This window comes from Metopolophium dirhodum, chromosome 3, assembly GCF_019925205.1.
Source record: "Metopolophium dirhodum isolate CAU chromosome 3, ASM1992520v1, whole genome shotgun sequence".
In the NCBI taxonomy this organism is placed as follows: Eukaryota; Metazoa; Arthropoda; class Insecta; order Hemiptera; family Aphididae; genus Metopolophium; species Metopolophium dirhodum.
Genome location: NC_083562.1, coordinates 37,435,537 through 37,456,163, shown reverse-complemented (window position 1 = coordinate 37,456,163; position 20,627 = coordinate 37,435,537). Strand labels below are relative to the sequence as shown.

Genomic DNA, 20,627 nt, shown 5'->3' with positions numbered 1-20,627 from the left:
TGTACAATATTTATGTTGGGCCGAATTTAAACGGAAAATTCAATTACGTAATATTGTAATTTATATAGTGCATTAAGTCGAAAGTGCATTTAATCGCTTTAGAATATCTCTAAAAAGTATATTATTATTCCCATAATACCTACACTATACCTTTATGCATATATTATTGTTATTTATTCTCATTGTGATTACGACGACGAGCGCGCAAATAGACTTTTTGCAGATGAGAATTTGAGGGAAAAAATGTGTTTAGAAATTTCGCTCATGCTCACCTGTGCCCGCAACTGAGATAACATTATATTGAAATGATAATAATATATAATATGCTCTCGATGGGTACAACAAAATTCATTGCACAAGCCATATATTATATCAAACACAAATTTCTCATACGAACCTTGTACACTTGGTAAATAGTCTAAATATTATGTACAATATTCGTGTTGGGCATATAATATTACTATACGAAAATCCAATTGCATATTATAATATTTATATATAGTGCATTAAGCCGAAAGTGCATTTAATCGCTTTAGAATATCTCTAAAAAGTATATTATTATTCCCTCAATACGCTATACCTTTATGCATGTATTATTGTTATTTATTCCCGTTGTGATTACGGCGACGAGCGCGCAAATACACTTTTTGCAGGTGGGAATTCGAGGGAAAAAAATATGTTTAGAGATTTCGCTCACGCTCACCTGTGCACGCGCACGCGGCGGTGGCGTGGTGCCGATGGCGGACGAGCAGAAAATCGATGGCTGGCGGGGAGGAGAGGCGCGACGTGCACGCCGCGCACAATAGAATCGCGTTGTTCCGCGTCCGCAAGGTGTGGCGGGGGAGGCTGCAGGGGAATATTGCACTCGAGTTAATTATTGCGGTGAAACCGAAGCGCAAAAAAACATAAAAATACAAAAGGGGGGTGTCGGGGTAGCGGTGGCGTCGGTAGGCGCGTCTCGGGCGGGGGAGCGAATAGCCTGGGCACCCGCCGCCGCGCGCCGGCCGACGGGGTTTTCGTCCGTCGTCGCGCGCGCGGCGGTCTGTGTCACCGGGGGCCGCGACCGCGCGTGTGAATTGGTCAGAGGTGGCCGGGTCGGGAGCCAATGGCAGCACACCGGGCGCCCCGGTCGCTATGGTGACGGCGGTGGAGGGGAGCGGCGGCAGCAGCACCGTCGCCTTCGCCGTCGTGTACGCACGCCGCCGCCGCCGCGCACCGGTCTCCCCGGTCGGGTCTACTAACCTAACCCGGTGGCCCGCGGGTCAGTTCACTCCGATCTGGGATCGCGGCCGCCAGGTCTCCGAAAGGTCAAAAATCCGAAACGATCGTCGTCCGTGCCCGCCACGTTTCGCGCGTGTAAATTTTATTCGTCATTCGAAATCTGTTTTTTTGTTTTTATTTAATTTTTTTTCGCTTGCCACTACAAATCGATACGAGACGAGACAAAAATTATCACTAACAATATCGGCGAAAAAAAAAAAAGTGTTTCATACCGTGTGTTAGCTATCGGGAAATAAATATAGTTTGTTAACTCATCTTGCGTGTCTATCGGTAAAATACCAAAAGTCGTTTGTTCAGTGTTTTTTTTTCGCCGACCACTACGGTCGATTACAGCGGGCACAGCATCGCGTGCTGAGGCGCCCGGCGGTTTTCCGCGGTGAGCGACCGGCACCACCTGCACTGCCGCCAAGTCGGGGCACTAGCCCGACAGTCTCAGCAGAAGCTCAGGTGCACACCGGCAAGCACCATTATTATTCCGCATAACGGCCTCGCGGTGTGTCGCGCGGCGGTAGGCGGACTATGCACAGTGTCCGGTGGCGGCGGTCCCGGCATGACGGGCGTCGGATCGGCCGCGCCGCCGTCGCACCAGGGCCCGCCGCACGGCGGGCCGCCGGACCTGCTGACCAGTGGACACCACCACGATCTCGGTGGGTTCACCCGGAGCATGTCGCTGGTGACGCCGGCGTGGCGCGACCCACCCGGCGGCGGTGGCGGCGGCGGCCACCATCTGGACGAGCCGCAGCAGAGCACCACGCCGGGAACGGCCAGCTCGCAGTCCGGCGGTTCGCTGGTCACGCTCGGCGGACAGTGCGATAAGAACGGACAGAACATCGAGTGCGTCGTGTGCGGTGACAAGAGCAGCGGCAAACACTACGGACAGTTCACTTGCGAAGGTCAGTGCGGTTTACTGCGTATATTTCATACACATAATAGTAATAATAATATGATGCGATCGATCGATAAATATTATTATTTATAACGAGTTTTAAAAAGATTATTTTTCGTTATCTGAACAACGTTGACTCGATAAAATATTAAATGTCGAAAAATGTTCGACAAAAAAAAATTACAAGTGTGCAATTATTAATAAACAATTTTAAAAAAATCAAACGATTTTATAGATCGGCGTATAAGAATACAAAAATAAAATAATAACTTGCGACCTAAAAATTTTACAATCGTGAACAAATAAATATCTTTTTTTCTCGACCGCCGCGTGGCGGGAAAACGCGCTAAAAATCCTGTAATATATTCGATTGGATTTTCAACGGACGTACACGACAAATCAACCTGCACATAAAAAAATGTATTTATTTATTTTATTTCGCTTTATTACGTTTCATTTAGCTATATTATATACGGGCATATACGTATGGGCATTTTATGACATGATATAATATTAGTTAGTTAATATAATATTCGCGAGCGAGTGATCGCATCTCGACTGTTGTCGGGACGGCTCCGCAGAGGAAAATATTACGAAAAGCGATTAAAAAAAAAAAAAAAAAAATGCTTAAACTGCGGACGGCGCCGCTCGCTACTCGCGGCGATAACTGCAAAACAAAAAAAAATGTAATATTGATAAAAATAATATTAATGATAATGATAAAATTGAACGCGGCCCGGCGCGGTTTCCGATCGCGCGCCGCTGAGCACATAATAATATAATATTGTAATATACACACGAACACGCGTGCGCGCGCGCCAGAACCGGATTCCTTTGGGTCAACCGGTCGGCGGGTCATAACCCGACGTGTCTCTGCTGCCGCCGACGCCGCCGCCGCCGCCGCCTCATCTGAGTGGGTTTGTTTTTTTGTGTGCGCGCCCGACACCCGCCCGCGACGGATAATAATAATAATAATAATATATACGCCGCCGCCGCCCCTCGGAAACGTAAACATCGAGACACGCGCGAGATGAACCGTACGCGAGTCCAGCCCCGTGCTAAAAAAAAAAAAAAAACGATAATAATATAATAAAAATCGCGACAAATTATTGCGCACAATAATATATTATAAAATTTTATTGCAAAATTAATCGTTGTGATGGTGTAGAGGTATACACGACGAAAAGCCTGCAAAGTGAAGTCGTTAGATAAAAATATATTATTGTCGTTCTGCGCGTTCAAAATAATATTAATTATCGATCGCGGCGGCGGGCCCGGGTCGTCGCCGTGGGGTAATAATAATTTATCACCACCAGTACCTAGGTATATTCGGGTATTCGGGCCGATCCGGGTATTAAAGTGGCGGGTTTTAGATTTAGGTTATGGGTATTATGTCATATAATATTATATATACCTAGGTTGCGATACACACGTGCAGATATTAAAAATGACAAATTTTCCGGGCCGACGCGACGGCCGGATTCCACCGGAAAAATCGTACACGCATATATTACGCACGTGATGGTAAACGACAAACAGTGATTTATTGTAAATTCAAAAATAACATGCTTAAAATCGTATGACGCCGCAATCGCGGAGAAACACGTTTTTTGTTTATTGCAAGTGTATTGATAAATGTCAAACGCACATTGCACAATAGTTGTCATGACTATAATAATTCAATAATATATGGAAAAAAAAATAACTTACCGTCGGTACTATTACGTTGCGTTCGTCTTCGAACACTAAAATCATATTTAAAATATGTATTTTATTTCAAAAAACATATCATCATCATATACCCATCGTATAGTTGAGATATTAATACTAATAATACATGGGTATAATTAGGTACCTATATAATATAATTTAACATGATATTATTTTTAAATGCGCATGCATATAATTACGATCGGGCTACTACACATCACTGCAGTCGAGGAAAAAATTGTATTGGTAAATATAATTTTATTGCAAAATTGGCCACGTTTGTGGGTGTATAATATATTAATTTACCTATATACATACCTATGCATTTTGTACGGATATTGCAATGGTATAAAAACGCGTTTTTAAAATGTTTCCGACGAAATGTTTTTTTTATAATATTATGTTACCTATGTACCCAAATATCAGTGTTCTGCTAAACAGGTACCTGGTAATACGTGGTATTGTGTATATTTTTTAAATTCCGTTTGACCGCACCAACCTGCAGCGATTGGGCACGAGCTGGCAATCACGCCTCAGTCTCTATATTATAGCAGTATATGGATTAAAGTGTAAAATTTACTATAAATGTTTTTTTTTTCAAACCGCGGTAGACCGTGTCCAATTTGTCGCCGTTATTGTTTTGGTTTTATGCAAACATGCGCGATTTCCATTAATACCACCCATACATAATAAGCGTACCTATGTTTTGCAGTGTTTCTTTCTGTTTTTATATAACTATGGCGAGACACTAAGATCGCAGAGGGATTTAACTTGAAAAAAACTTAAAAAATCTACCTAACATCTGACGCCTCCACAGTCAACACGAAAACACACGAGCATGCGGTCAACCGGTTGCGTCATTGCAACATAATAATATAAATGAGTGTGTATGTGTGTGTGTGTGTGTGTGTGTGTGTGTGTGTGTGTGTATGTGTGTGTGTAAATGTAAGTATAGGTAATAACAGCATTCGATCATATCGCGTCCGGACAAGTCGTCGAAAAAAATAAAATCATCGGGCTGGTGATGTTTTTAAATTTCAATATTATGGTAATAACCGATCGATTGTGAAAAACGATTTTGAACTGAACTCGGTTCGTACAAAAATAATTAATATTGAAATTGTATTTTTTTTTTTTTTTGAAACGATTTAGTGTGTCTCTCTAAAATCCCAATTGTATATATTAAATTTTCAATCAGATGTACCTGCATACGTTTTAAACTTTTGTCCGTATACAAAAAAGAAGTTAAACGAAAATAATACAGTCGCAATAGATAGCTCCATTGTATTGTTTGCAAGTTAATATAAGCACTTTCTTTGACTTTTGACGCATAACACATAATAATATATAGGCATGCGTGGAATTACGATCCCATTATATATTATACCTTTATGCCCCCGCAGGCGAAAATCGGAAACTATGTTTTTGCTTCTTTTTTTACATGCATAAAATATATCATACTTGTCGGTAATCCACATTATAACGTTCAAAAACGCTCTTGCGGGGAGGTGATAATATGGTGTAGTACGTTATATATGCATACACCTGTTGCAGATACACATTATGCGCTGTGAACAACCCCCTCGACAACGATGATTTGTCGGTTTCCGATGGAAATGTTAATTTTCGCATTAACCTTTATATTACACTCGCAACAGGTGCACACTTTAATATAATATGACTAATGTGCATAGGTACTATAATTTGCAGCCACGTTAATAAATCGAAAAATCATCTATCTAGATCGATGGTCAATATTTTTTTAATTTCCAAAACGACAATCTCACAAAAACCCACTGCAGGGCTTACATACATTTTCGAAAATGATTATCATACAATTGTATACCTATTGGTTTTTTTTTCATCGATATTTAATTTACATAGGTACTGAACATCGTAACATAATGTAACGGCATAAGTCAGATAATTATATAATTGTATACAGTTTTTCTGTAAATAACCACTTGAACACGTGCCCTTAAAAAAATTATATAAAATATATAGTTTGACATAAATATATCGTGTTACTTGTAAACGATACCTGCAGCTGGTTTACAAATATGTACCGATGTTGGTATACTATACATGTATATTTATGGTATCTATAATATTATAATACTGCAGCAGGTATATGCGTTCCCGACAAAATCTGCGACGGATGAAAGTACCTATACATAAACGACTGCAAATTAAATACAAAAATTGCGTGTTCAATGATAATAATTTAATATGCTTGAACTTAATTATTATGTTTCCGTTTACGCGCTGATTATTCCATTATATATATTATATATGTATAATATTAACTATACTACCTCGGCAGTACATTAGTATAATAATAGGGCGGACTGGCATATCCTTCTACACATAATATATATAGGTAGATATTTTGATTAGTATATATATAATTAAACACGCGAAATCACCTCGTCGTCTGAATCGAGCCGTCCCGACGATTTCTGTTTGAATAAAAAACGGAACCATACTATATCCGTCTAGTACTTATTATATTGTATCATGTCTTTATATCAACTCTAGGTACATTAATAATAATAATAATAGTCGGGGTAGTATTCACACTTCGTTTTTATTAAATAACTCGATCCGTGCAGGAGATTTGAGAGGAGTGACAGAGAGAGAGAGAGAGAGAGAGAGAGAGAGAGAGAGAGAGCGTTAGAGAGAGACTGATAAGCGAAGTGATAAACAGAAACAAAAAAGCCTTTTCACCCTCCTTTATAATAATGCGACCACTTTTCATAAGGTTTTTACACGCGTGTATTAGTCTATATACACGAACTGTTGTTGTGTACCACCGACGCCGTTTCATTTAAAATATTTTTTTTGTACTCCCGTTTTTTTTTTTTTTTTTTTTCATAATGACCAGGCCGAGGACGACACACAAATGATAATGACGATAATAATATAAACCGCATTTCAGATGCCAGGCCGGTCGGTCCCGGTCCGTATAACGAATCCCGCACGACGCTAGCGTAGGCACATATACCCTTCATTATCACAAAGCAGCTAACAGTTCATTTCTCTCTCTCTCTCTCTCTCTCTGTCTCCGACGGAGTCTCTCTTTTTTTATTATTATTATTTTTTTTTTTTTTGTTAACGTGATCTTTTTTTTTTTTTTATTATTCGTTCCCCCTCATCGTGTCCCAGTCCCGGGCACGAGTCCGACGCTCGACCGTACCTATATACCTATGTATATATATTAATATACATCTACACTGTGTATATATTATACAGTATGTACCACCCGTTTTGTTTGTTTGTGTCCGTGTACGACGCGTTTTAATTGTGCTGTTTTGTCGACGAGGGCGGCGGCGGTGTCTCTTAATTAGCTGGTACAGTGAAACTATCGTGTAATATTAAACGCCCCGAGGGCTGGCCGGTGGGGGGGGGGGGGGTGGTGGTGGTGCGGCGGGGTGGAAATAATAAGCCGCGGGGCGCGGTGAAGCGGAGAGATCTGAAAGACTGCCGCCGCTGCTGCTGCAGTAACCTGACCTGACAAAACTAAAAATTTACAAAAAATCGGGGTAAAGGGTCACGACGCTGCAGAAGGGTATAAAGTGTATATTATGCTCGCGTACCTATGTCGATGACGGTGTCTGCCGCGGTGCTCCGGGGATGTGCGGTATAATAATTATATTATGTATAGTATATAGATGGATAGGTGGGTGGGTGGGTGTTATTAAAATGAGTGCGTAACTGATTAAAAGAGTTAATTCTGCGTAATCAAACAACGGATTAACTGTATAATAAATGCGGTGTATACGCAATGCACTGCATCGCAAGAGATAGTAGAATATATTATAATATATATTATAATGGTACGACTCAATGTTATACGGCCGCTCGCATGTACCTGTACAACGTGTATTATTAATATTTTATGAAAATGAATGTAAGCAAGGAGAAATAAAAAATTGGCAAAGACATATTTCGTCGAGTCATAATATATTATTATTATTATAATATTAAACGCTGCAGTGTTGCGCGGGTACACTTTATATTCGTTTTTAGATTTATTCGTAATATACATTACTCAAGTATACATATATATATATATTTGTAATAGATGTCATACACGTACTTACAGCAGTATATATATATAGGCACTTCATAAAATATATACCGAGTTCGCACATTATATCTACACCGTGCGATATTGACTTTTTTCGGTTTCACCTTCAACGTGTGAATATTATTCTAAAACGTTTGTTCATCATAACCTATATAATATATATATATTACAATACCCGATAGTCGATACGGCCAAGTGTATGATTTTTCGGTAGCTGTATAACATTTTTATCGTAACATTGAATAATATTATATTATATTTGCATTGTGTGCATAACGTTTCACGTCTGTAGTACATAGACGTATATTATCAGCTATAACACGTCGTATAATGTGTAGTTATTAGTACATAGTTATACCAATGTGTAATACGTAATCATCGCCGCCCGAGACCTTTGAGAATGTTTTAATGGAACAAGGTCCGACGATATTGTAATAATAATAATTATTATTTTTTTTACATCTTTTAATTAATATAAATTTTTTCAAATATTATTTATATGTCTTATCAGCCGCGCAGTAAATGCGCACATCATCGAATATTTCACGTGCTCAAACACCGCTCGTCTAATTATATAATATTATCATCGTATATTATACTTTATCGTATTGTATTTTGGACATAATAATATAATACCATAGGTGGAACTGGGTACGTATACACAGCCGTACAGGTATATTATAATATATAGAAATCTCGACCATGGCGGCAGTAGAAACGCCTCGTGGCCCGATTGATTCGAACTGATTTAACTCTGTGCAGTATAATATAATATATTATACATCGCTATTATTGTATTATCCCATTACATTATAATTCAATCCATTATGCGTGCTTAACAGGCGTCTGCCATAACCGCGCTGAACCAATTTGGTTTTCTATGGCTGTATCAGATATTATACTATCTGAAACCGAATAAAAACGAATATTAGGCGTAGGTGCAGATATAGTACCTGCTTATAAATAAATATTGTAAATAATAATATGTTCTGCAGCTTTCATTGACATTATACGCAGTCGGACCTCCTCTAACGGACGCTTTCCAATAGGAAAACCTCCGAACAGCGGACACTGTTTTAATCTTATTGAAGTGGAAAAGTGCTGTTTTTTGTCGACAACGCAGCTCCTCACCCCCGCCTTGAACTAAAAAATGTCGAACATATAATTACGTTTATATTTTATATAACATTTTTATAACGACATGATATATGTTATTTAATTTACCATGGCACAAATGTTTTCATTTTACACAAGAGCCTTTATGAATTTCAAAAATTTACGAGTAATAATATAATAAGTACTAAAAGTAATAAAATAAGGCTTATATATTTGTTTCGGTATTATTGTGTCCATCCGCTAACTGAGTATAAAGTGAATATAAATTATATTAGTATCTATATTACATTCTTAGCAGATAATATACCTCTACGCATTTAACAAATTGTCAAAAATTTAACTCTACCACAACAATGTGCATGTATACAAAACATAACATTATACATTATAATAACTTATTATGTGGCGTAGGTAATTATTACGGTTGGGTCTTTTGCATAATAATATTATACCGCGTATGGGTATAGCTAGGTGGTCTTGAGGGGGGGGGGGAGGGGGACTTAGCCCCTCGCCAAATATTTCCTTAGAATATTTCTCCAAATATTTTCTACCCCCCTCCCCCCCCCCAAATAAGAAACAATAAATCTCGGAATAAAATTTCGTGTTCGGTACATTTATACGGGTGCCATCATTCAACTGTCGCATAAAATAAAATTTGGTGTTTTGAAAAAGTATGTTATCAACAATTTCGACCGGTCTATTGCAGTTTATTACCTATTCATAATTCATGCGATAATAATAATATAATAATACATAAGTATAATATAAGTACTATAAATCGCAATGACGAGTTGTTAAAAAATGATTACTAATCGTCTAACGAAGTACAACATAACATAATAGACGGATAAAAGTGTCATTAAAAAAAACATTTTTTTTTTTTCTATAGAATGATTAATATTAGATATCATATTATTATAACGCGCTATAATGAATATTATAGTTTTAATAAAGGACGTGCATTTTTTCATTTAATAAACGTCATTGGGCGTTAAAAGCGGGCTATAGTGCGATGTTGTCATTTTTGAGTCGAACTTGACCCATTACGAGTATTTAAAGTTTAGGCAAGGAATGTAAGGCGGCACTGGCCGGGTAGACCCCGCGAAATGTTGGTCCACTAATTAACTACTTATTCGAAAATCGATTTTTATACATAGAAATTCCCTGAAAAATATTCTACTTTGGACTGTGAAATTTAAAATGCTGATGCTTAAAAAATGAAAATATTAAAACTTTTTTGAGAAGTGTGACGATGAGTACGACGATCACAGCGATCGCTGAAGTATAATAATAATAATATCATCGATCATTATGTGCCGGTTCTTCGGCACAAATAACGACAAATGAAATAGCTCGTACAAACAAGCGGGTGAGCCTGTTCGTAAAACCATCTCTGTACGCATAATAATGGGTAGGTGTATAAGATACACATCAGAATAGGCGTAAACCGCTGTTAAATGCATACTATGTATCGGAGTCGTTCTCAGAGTTTAGACGTCCTAACATTATATTATTATTATACTCATAAGCTCAAATCTGTAGTCATTTATATCTTTCTCCGACACGCGCTTACCGCGGCCGACTTGCGCGCGCATAAACATGTCAATATAATATTATATTGTTATATGTGGGTATAATGACGACCTGGTACCCATGTCCTATATACAGGTACGCTCGGACACCTTGTACTCGGACGAGAGAGGAATGATGCACGAAAAAAGTATACATATTATGAAAATATCAAAACTTTTTGAGAAATGCGACAGTGATGAGTACCGTTACAGGGATCGCTGCAGTATATAATACAATATTATCGATTATGATGTGCCAGTTCTTCGACAATAACGACAAATATTCCAAAGTCCATCTCTGTTTAATATCATAATATCGGGTATACAGGATACACATCGGAAGGCATAACCGCCGTTAAATGCATACTATGCGAGGTTAGACGTCCTACATTTATTAATATTATTACCCATCTTGAGCTGCATTTCGAACCCGTAGTAATTTATAATATCTCTCTCCGACGCACGCGCATGAACGTATTATAATATATATATATATAATATATTATTGTTATGTGGGTGTAATGGTGACCTGGTACCCATGTCCTATATAGGTACACTCGGGCACCTTACACTCGGACGATAGTGGAATGATAGACGAAAAAAAAAAAGTGTACACATTATAATAATACTATCATCGAGGAATGCGATGCGCGCGAGGAGTCTGTGTAAAAAAAAAAAACAAACGACGACGACGACGATGATGATAATAATAATAACATCGAGAGAGGCTTATTGTTGTCGGCGGCGGCGGCGGCGGCGGCGTCGACTTCGACTTCGACGACGACGACGGTGGAATGAAGCGAGGGCGTTTGTGAGGATAGCAGCTATCCTCGCCGAACCGTTTCCCCGCGACGTCCCATATAATACATTATAGTCGTTGTCCACGTCTGTATAATAGTCGTAACACATACTATACCGTTGCTATTATTATAATCATTATCATTATCGTTATTATCATTATATTGTTGTTGGACCGTACGTACGCCGGTGCGGTTTATCCGGCGCGCGCGCACACACGAGTTTGCGTATTTCCGCGTGCGTACACCTCTATATTATGCATAAGTGTTGGTGTGCGCGCGTGCGTGTGTGTGCGTGGCGCGAGCCCCCAAACCCGTCGAGGAGGACTGTGAGTGCGAGTCGATGGCGAAGAGACTGGGCGACGGCGACGGCGGCGCGATGATGCCGTGGGAACCGGTCTCTGCTCGGATCCCCATTGTGTACGTCGTCTTATTCCTATATATATATATATACAGGGTGATCGGAATGTGCGCGTACTGTTATTATATATTATTATATACACGTTATTTACCGTCGCCGCATACACCTATAACGTGATAATATATAATATTATGTATAAATATATAGGTATACAATATGCCGTCTATTATGACATTATGGACGCGAGCGCGCACGAAATGTTTGCGTATATTATAATATTAATATTGTGTGTATTATTGTGTGTGTGTGTGCACGGGGGAGAGATTTTACGATGAGCTTGGAACGATTTTGTATTTTTGATTTTGATTTTTACCTCCTCGCGATACGCGCACTATCCTGCCGGCACACACACCCGCGGTACACGCGATAGATTTGGTTTTGTCCGTCGTTATATAGTCCGCCCATGCGATTATGATGTTATTGAGTCGTACGCATATAAAACACAATGAATATAATATACGTGCGACGGGTCTCCTATACGACGGGCTCATTCGCACGGCACTGCGATCATAGGTAATGAAATATTATATTTTATCGTATATACACGTAAAGCTTGCTGTGAAAGTATGCCGACGGAAATCGTCCGATATCGCGCGTTGTACAGGCTGCAGCTCATCTACACGTAATAATATACATATTATATTAAAATATCACTCGTATAATGTGGCGGACTGAACTTACATTTCGAATGACGCATTTTCATAATTAAGTACTCACCGCGTATGAGCCAAGAGGTCGGGCCTTGAGCATGCGATTCTGCGCCACAGTCACGGGGTGACACTACCCCCCCTTGAAAAGTTGACGCAGCTGCGTCAAAATTTGAGTATTATATATCTGTATTGCTGTCGTATATGGCGACAATACGTTATATATACATTTACCGCTCTGAAGTCGTCCGATCTCAAATGTATTATTGATACCTCCTATACGCCCTGCAGAATGGCCAGCGACTTGTACATAAATAATAATAATATTATAGTTTGCTTTGCTTTATTTGTGGTTTTTCTGTTTCGAACTAAAGTTCCCGTCAGGAATAAAGGATTTAATAGTCATGTAAGTATTTAGTTGATTATGTTTTAAAAGTTAATATTATAGAAGTATTATAATCATATTATATATTATATAATATCGCCGTATAATCTTTACCCGCATCGGTGCAGGGATAGACGAGTGTTATGAACCACCTTTTTTTTGTACCACACTCCCGTTAACTTTTTGCCGTTTAAGTCACCCAGAGTATATTCATGTCAACTGATCTCGAATATACTGCGCAGGTACACCGCGGGTCGTGTGAACTGTACGTGCGCATAGACGAGGAGGAAAAGCGAGAAAATAATAATAATAGTAATAATAATAATAATAATAATATCAAGCGTCATTCCTGCACATTACTCTGTGCCATATTATGAGCATAAATAGTATTTATCTACTATACAATGGTCACGTTTTCTTAACTGTCTATGCTGTTGTAGTATGGCATTGCAGCAGTTATCGTTTATTAAATGTATAATATTGTATTTTAGGAGATGATATTTTTTCTCCACTGTCGCGCGTATCAAATAATATTATTAATTTCCCATGCCATAGCGTTTTGCTAGAACTATTACTATTATATTTACACGGTCGTCTCCGACTCTCGCATACGCAAACACGTACTTTTCACATCAATCTCACCCCGCCCACCCCACCTATCCATATAGAACCACGTGTGAAATCGCTCCGCCCGGTGATATCCTACAATGCACATACGAGTCTAATTTTTACGTTTACAATATTGATATGTTGTTATACCTAAACCGTGCTTACGAATTCCAGCAACTTTCTCAAAATCCCTAGTACCTTGCAGCTCACTATCCGTATCTAGGTATCAATGTTTTGGCAACAAAATACGACACGGACTGCATTCGGCGGATTTTTATTTTCTATCTGTTAAAACACCGAAAACGCAAGTATACATTACTAGCTGCGATGCATATAAGGATATTTTATTGTAGACTATATTATGACCTATGTAGATTATTATACCTACTGAATTTTAATGCATTTTCTTTTCCAACGAAATATTAGCATACTATATACATATACTGCCCCTTGTGAGTTTGACTACGTTTTTGCTTCGAACAAAGTTCTTCTTTCCTAGTATTGTAATTTTCGAAATTTACATTTTAAATTAAGCATCCTGCATTTGAACACTACATAATATTATGTCTATTGTTTTAACAGAACACTTATTTATATATAGGTATAGGAGCTTTGGAGTGGAATCAAAAAATTATGCTAAAATGATTAATATTCACAATTATAAACATTTTAACGCGTAAATATTGATTTACGATCCCGACCTGCACGGCGTTCAACAGTAATGAACGCATAGATAAAATTTGAATACAAAGCACCGTCGATTACCATATAGGTACCTACTGCAGTATTCAAATTGCATTTATTTCAATTCACGAAGTAGGAAATGAAATTTCATTTTACCCATATGGCGTGTAATTATTTACTAGTTTTTTTTTCAACAGTAAACAGCATATGGGTAGAGTAGGTAGTCTACATCACTCGCGATAATGAATAAGAAATAATTTCACAATACTATACTTTTTATAAGACATAATACAAATACATTACATATTATATTATATACAGAAATCATATTTTACTTTATAGGTATGTTTGAGTGTCTAATTTGTATATTATATTATATTATATCATTAAAGTGTATACGTCCGTCGGTCGTCGGTACGAATAAAATTGTACAAAGACCCACAATAATATAATACATGTATATAATATGATACGTCAATATTTTAAACATTGACGTAACTATGAATCACTATAATGATCGGGGTAAATAATTCTAAAGAAATGCGTATATGACTGTTCGTTTCATAATATATAATATGTATATAACACTCAACCAGTATTATAACATGGAGCCAGTTTTTTATTTATTATAGACACCCTATATTATATGCTAATGATTGACACTTAAAAGATAGTCATTTTATTTTTCATCGATGAGCACAATAGAAAAGTTACATTATCAAATAACGAGGAATGGGGTTTACTGATTTCCTTATTACATATTATATCGGTCGAAAATCCTGTCGGCATACAATTTAATTATGTATAGAATTTTATATAATTATACCTATGTATATTAAAAATTGTACTATTACTAATTAGATTTCACGTTTAAACGACTCGTGTATTTTAGCGTAGTGATAGATGAATATTAGTTGTCCATTAAATGTCTTAATCACTATAATATATACTCGGATAACGGACTGGTTTATAACAACGTAACTTGATATACTTGTCAAACTACATATTATTATTATAATATTATGAAACGCTGGCGTGTTATTATGCGATTTGTGTGTAAACAAACGCCCAAAGAAAGTTCATTTTACGACAACCGCTGTTAACAATAAATATTATTATTATTATTATTATATGTCCGAATGCTGATTTTCGATAATCAATTAGTACGACCTATAAAATAATACAATCGCGCGGACGTTATTAACCGTTTTCTGTTTTCTGTTTTACAGGCTGTAAAAGTTTTTTCAAGAGGAGCGTCCGCCGGAATCTCACGTACTCGTGCAGGGGCAGCCGGAACTGTCCCATCGACCAACACCACCGGAACCAATGCCAGTACTGTCGGCTGAAAAAGTGCCTGAAAATGGGCATGCGCAGAGAAGGTAGGAGAAAAAATAAAATCATAAATTATACCGTCCCACGACGATAATAATAATAATTATTACGTTATAAGTTATGAGGTACTGTGTAGTATGACGACGATAATAACGACGAGCGAGAGAGAGAGACAGACAAAGAGTGTGGCGGACGGAGAGGTCGGACCGAGAGATGAGAGTATAACGTGAATAGCAATTATAATAGAGATCCGACCGTCGATATAAAGACACACCGTGTCAAATCGGCGGTCTATTGGTCGTCGTCGTTGTCGTAGTTTTCGTCGTGTATGGGTTTCAATCAAATCGTCCCGTCGAATAACAACACAACGTGAGAACTAAAACATATATAGGAGGTAATGATTATAGTGAAATGCGCGTATAATCGACTGCTATATCGCGCGTGTAAAATTTCGTAGACATAAAAATAACGTGCCCGCATGTAGTATAATAATATAATATTATAATAGAAGACTGTCGCGAGAAAATTTAGAAAGAAAATTTCAAAATTCCCAAGGCCGAGGTGGTGGCCATCACACCATTTCGGTTGGGGGTGGCGCATCGTGCGGGTTCTGTCGTGGTCGGGCCCCGTCGTTTAAATATAGGCGCGTAAATTTAGTATAATTTAGTAATAATATTATCATATTATATTATGGTATTGTGAAAATATGTTGTACCTAGTTGTGCTGCCTTTTCATGTATTCTATACCTAAATGGTATTATCATTCTGCAGAGGAGGATTCCGTGCATTGTAGCGTGGAAAAGTTTTCAACGAGTCATCTCAAATCACGCACAATTTTTTCTCGTCCCCTCCGCATCACCGCAACCGCGCGCCGTGCCTCGAAATATATTATAATCGTCCAACTATATACTACTATCATCACTATATCACATAATATTACGTGTACACGATTTCACGGATTCTCCGCGGAGGAACAGGGTGATGAAAAAAACGTAACTATACTCCTAGCAGACGAGATTTGTTATTTTTTCAACACGTCGCCGCACCACCTCCGCCCATCGTCCTGCACGTCCAATATAATAATAATATAACCAATATTATGACTGGTGTATATATAATATATAGCCACGCCGTCCGCCACGGTCTGCTGGGACCCGTACGAGACTCCGGTCGAGGGCAATATCCGTGAAATCGTCCCATTCGAGAAGGTCGGCATCAGCGGAGTTTGGTGCGTTAACGAGGGAAGAAGTGGCCGCGACTAAACGTGCCCGACGCCCGCCGCACTCACTAATCGGTGTTTCTGTATTACACGCACTTGCCCTCCCCCGCTGTAGGATGAGTGTAACCGCCGCCTCGATCCTAAAACTATATTATACCTATAATATAATATCGTAATAGTATATATATATATATATCCTCTAATAAGTTAAATACTCTTTCTCCCTCGCCCCGCACACGCACGCGTTCCGATGCGAATACACGAAAAATCGTGAATCGATATTATTTCAAGAGTATAACATAAATGGTTTCGTTTCAGTGCTAGCTGATATATATATATAGGGTGTATTGCTTGTACAAGACGTCTCGATTATACTCGCACAATACCCACGTGGAAGTCTCCGCGGCGGTATTCATTTCCGCGTCGCGGGTCCATCGCCTTATCATAATCCAACCGTTTTTCCCTTTAGATTTTTACCGCCACAAAACTGTAGTTGTAGGTACATACGACGCATACTATATTATGGGCAGTTGGACATGGGTGGGCACGACGTTATAAGCGTCGTCGTCGTGTTTTGGCGTATTCGCGCATAGACACTGCTGCAGCCGACGGTCAACTAAAACGTGCGCACGAGGCGTTCGAAAACCGACTATATCTGGGAAACGTCGTATACGGGTACGTAACACATACCAGGTATACGAGTGTAGAAAACGAAAGACGATAATATACGCGTGCAATGTGCGCATCGTCTTACATTTTATGGGTACACAAGAACACGCGGCGAATCCGCAAAAACAATCATTTATTAATTTTTATTTTCCTCCTCGCCGCCATAATATAATTTATATATCGTCGTCAGGCTCACACGAGTGTGTACCGGCGGTACCTGTACATACAAGACGTATTATAGGTACATGCGGGTACAATATTATAGTTGGTATATACCTATACGCAGGTATAAACGGTATAATATATGATATTATTATGTACGGCCGTTTCTCCTTATCCGCTTTCCAAGCACGACCGTCGTCGCGCGCGTCTTCACCGTGAAACCAATTACTGCTGCAGTGATGTGCACCACACACACATACACGCACACATAATATAATATATTATTATAATTATTATAATATATATATGTGTGTGTGTGTGTGTGTGTGTGTGTATAAAAACATAAAACACACTCTCGGGGAGAGGATATAGTATAATATTCTTATGTACACGGTTTACTTCGAAAAACGGCGGCACAGACCGCGATTTGTGAAAACTCACGTGTGTCCGTACGATATTTATGCATAATACGAACAGGTATGTCGTGTGTGTAAGTATATTATATACAACTCTTAATATACATTTTACGCACACACGCGCTTTCTACATACACATATTTACTTACCTGTATATATGATATGATCCGTTAATTGCTCGAGTCACGCATACACACACACACACACATACATATAAATATTATATTACGCGTGTTATTCGTATATAATAATAATATATAATACGTACACACACTCGTGCTCAACAGTATAATGTCGCCGTCGGCTATATCTAATCTTGCGGTCTTGCGGTCTCTACGCCGAGCTGTGTGTGCCTATATAATAATAATAATAATAATAATAACAGTAATATATTGTGGACTTTTACTCGATTCGCACGGGGCCGGTCTCTAGCTCTCCCTCGGGCATCCGTCTCGCCCCCGCGGTCGATCTCACTCCTACGCGACCCGTCGCGGTGTACCTTACCGGCTTCTGTGTGTGATATACCTCTATACCCGGCCGTATATCCACAGTAAATAAAATATAGCGCGAGCCAATAATCCGTGTACACTCGCGCGCCAATGATATTTTATATACCGCGGTATACATTACGCGTTTACTATGTATATAATATAGGTAGGTGCGCAACAAGTGCGTGTGTATAATATCGGAATCGAATTATCTGTAAATCGTAAATAGGTAACTATACATAATATTATTATACGAGGTGAGAAAGTAACGCGATATTATACGATATCGACGACGGCGAGTGTGGTGGACAAAGCGAATAATAATAATATTATGATATCAATAATATACGATTTTTTTTTTTCATCTCGTTTTTACACAGTATATTATGTGCAATATATACTACCTATATATTATAATATATAATAATATTAAATATTACGCGTTTCGACCTAACCTCTCGCCGCCGACTCGACTCATTTGAATCTCCCGCGCGCGGAATATTATTATATTACTTTTTGTGTTTATATTTATTTTTTTCCCCGGCGGTCGTGACAGAAAAACGGTATTGCGTCACCGACCCACCGCCGCCGCACAATATTCTGCGGCGCATTTGTCGGATGAATCGTTTATCGTGCAACCGTATCTCACTCTATCTACGAGTGTGTGTCTGTATAATATAAGAAATTGTTATTATTATTATTATTATTGTTATTATAACATCTCTCTCTCTCTCTCTCGTTGTGCACAAAGTATAATATATGGCTACAAACCGACCGGCGGCAGCGGACTTCGAGTATTGCGTATTACATTACTCGTATTATTATATGTACATATTATGTTATTATTATTACTATTACTATATGACTATTGTATACGCGGCGGCGTTGAGCAACCATCGAACTCCATTCGACCACTCGGCCAATATAATATATAATATATATATTATATTATATATAGATATACATAATATAATATGTAATTTACTAATGCGTGGGCGATATTTCGTTTGTACCGTTACGAGGCATACGATTTCTACAACACTGCTGCAGCAGCCTGCGTGCGATTCTAGTTTTGAAAACTCGGTCAAAAAAACAGTTACATATTATTATATTATTATTATGTCTTATTAAACACGTGTTTTCGTTCCCCGTCTCGCTTTGTACATACATAATATACCTACGTTGATCATAATTATTATAATATATTCCTATTCGTACCGCAAAACTGCGTTTCTGCACTCAAACACCGTAGTACGCGTATAGTATAATTTTATACCTATATACTTCATGTCGCGGTCGACCGTCTGCCAATCTGTCCGTCTTGCAATCTCCGCGCGATGTCGGCGTGGGCACGAATATCGCTTACCTATATATGTAAGATCGTAAAAATAAAAACGACACAGGCGAGAATTTATTTATTTTTTTATTATTTATACGATATTTTTTGTGTGCGACGTCTCAACTCGATCAGAAATCAAATCTTGCGTAACTGTGGCTATATATATATATATGTATATTGCACATATTATATTATTATAGTTATAGCAATATTATTTAATACTCGGAATGATCAGTCGCAGGCGGGCTGGTACAGTGGTAATATACGCGGCTGCAGGGAGTATAGCTGAGAATTATTATACTATCATTCGTAGTGTACTATAGTGTAGTGCGATACAAAGGTAGAATAATAATAGTATAATAAATAATATATGATATAATAATCGTATTACGATGATACAAATATAATCGTTAAAAATGCGCGTGTTTGGCGAAGACAACACGAATCGAATCTGTCGTGTTTCGCAACTTATTGAAATAATTATACGTTCGGAGGAGTAATAATGTTTTTTTTTTTCAATTTATTGACGATAAGAGCGCAATATCATTTCGCAACAGCCACAAGTCGATATTATAATGTGCCCACCTGTATTAGTGCGAGGTGCGTGAGATATTGTAAAGTACACATAAATTTCGTACGCGGAAGAAATTTAAAAAATTGAACGCAACGAGGATGCCGGGGCGGCGATATACGACCTCGTCGCGGAGACATTATTATTACCTATAATATATTGTATACATTTTTACGATAGGTACTGCGCTCATTCGAACAATATTCGAACACTTATTTATAACACTATCGTAAT

The 20,627-nt window shown here is 38.4% G+C and overlaps 1 protein-coding gene across 1 annotated transcript in view; it reads left to right on the top strand.

Moving 5' to 3' along the window:
* Nucleotides 1–1,207: 1,207 nt before the first annotated feature.
* LOC132940710 (nuclear receptor subfamily 2 group F member 1-A) overlaps nucleotides 1,208–20,627 on the top strand; it is a 56,779-nt gene continuing 37,359 nt past the window's right edge. Inside the window, exons 1-2 of the mRNA XM_061008421.1 lie at nucleotides 1,208–2,174; nucleotides 15,427–15,576. Coding sequence (XP_060864404.1) covers nucleotides 1,832–2,174; nucleotides 15,427–15,576 — 493 coding nt within the window. The 5' untranslated portion in view covers nucleotides 1,208–1,831. The remainder of the gene's footprint in view (nucleotides 2,175–15,426; nucleotides 15,577–20,627) is intronic.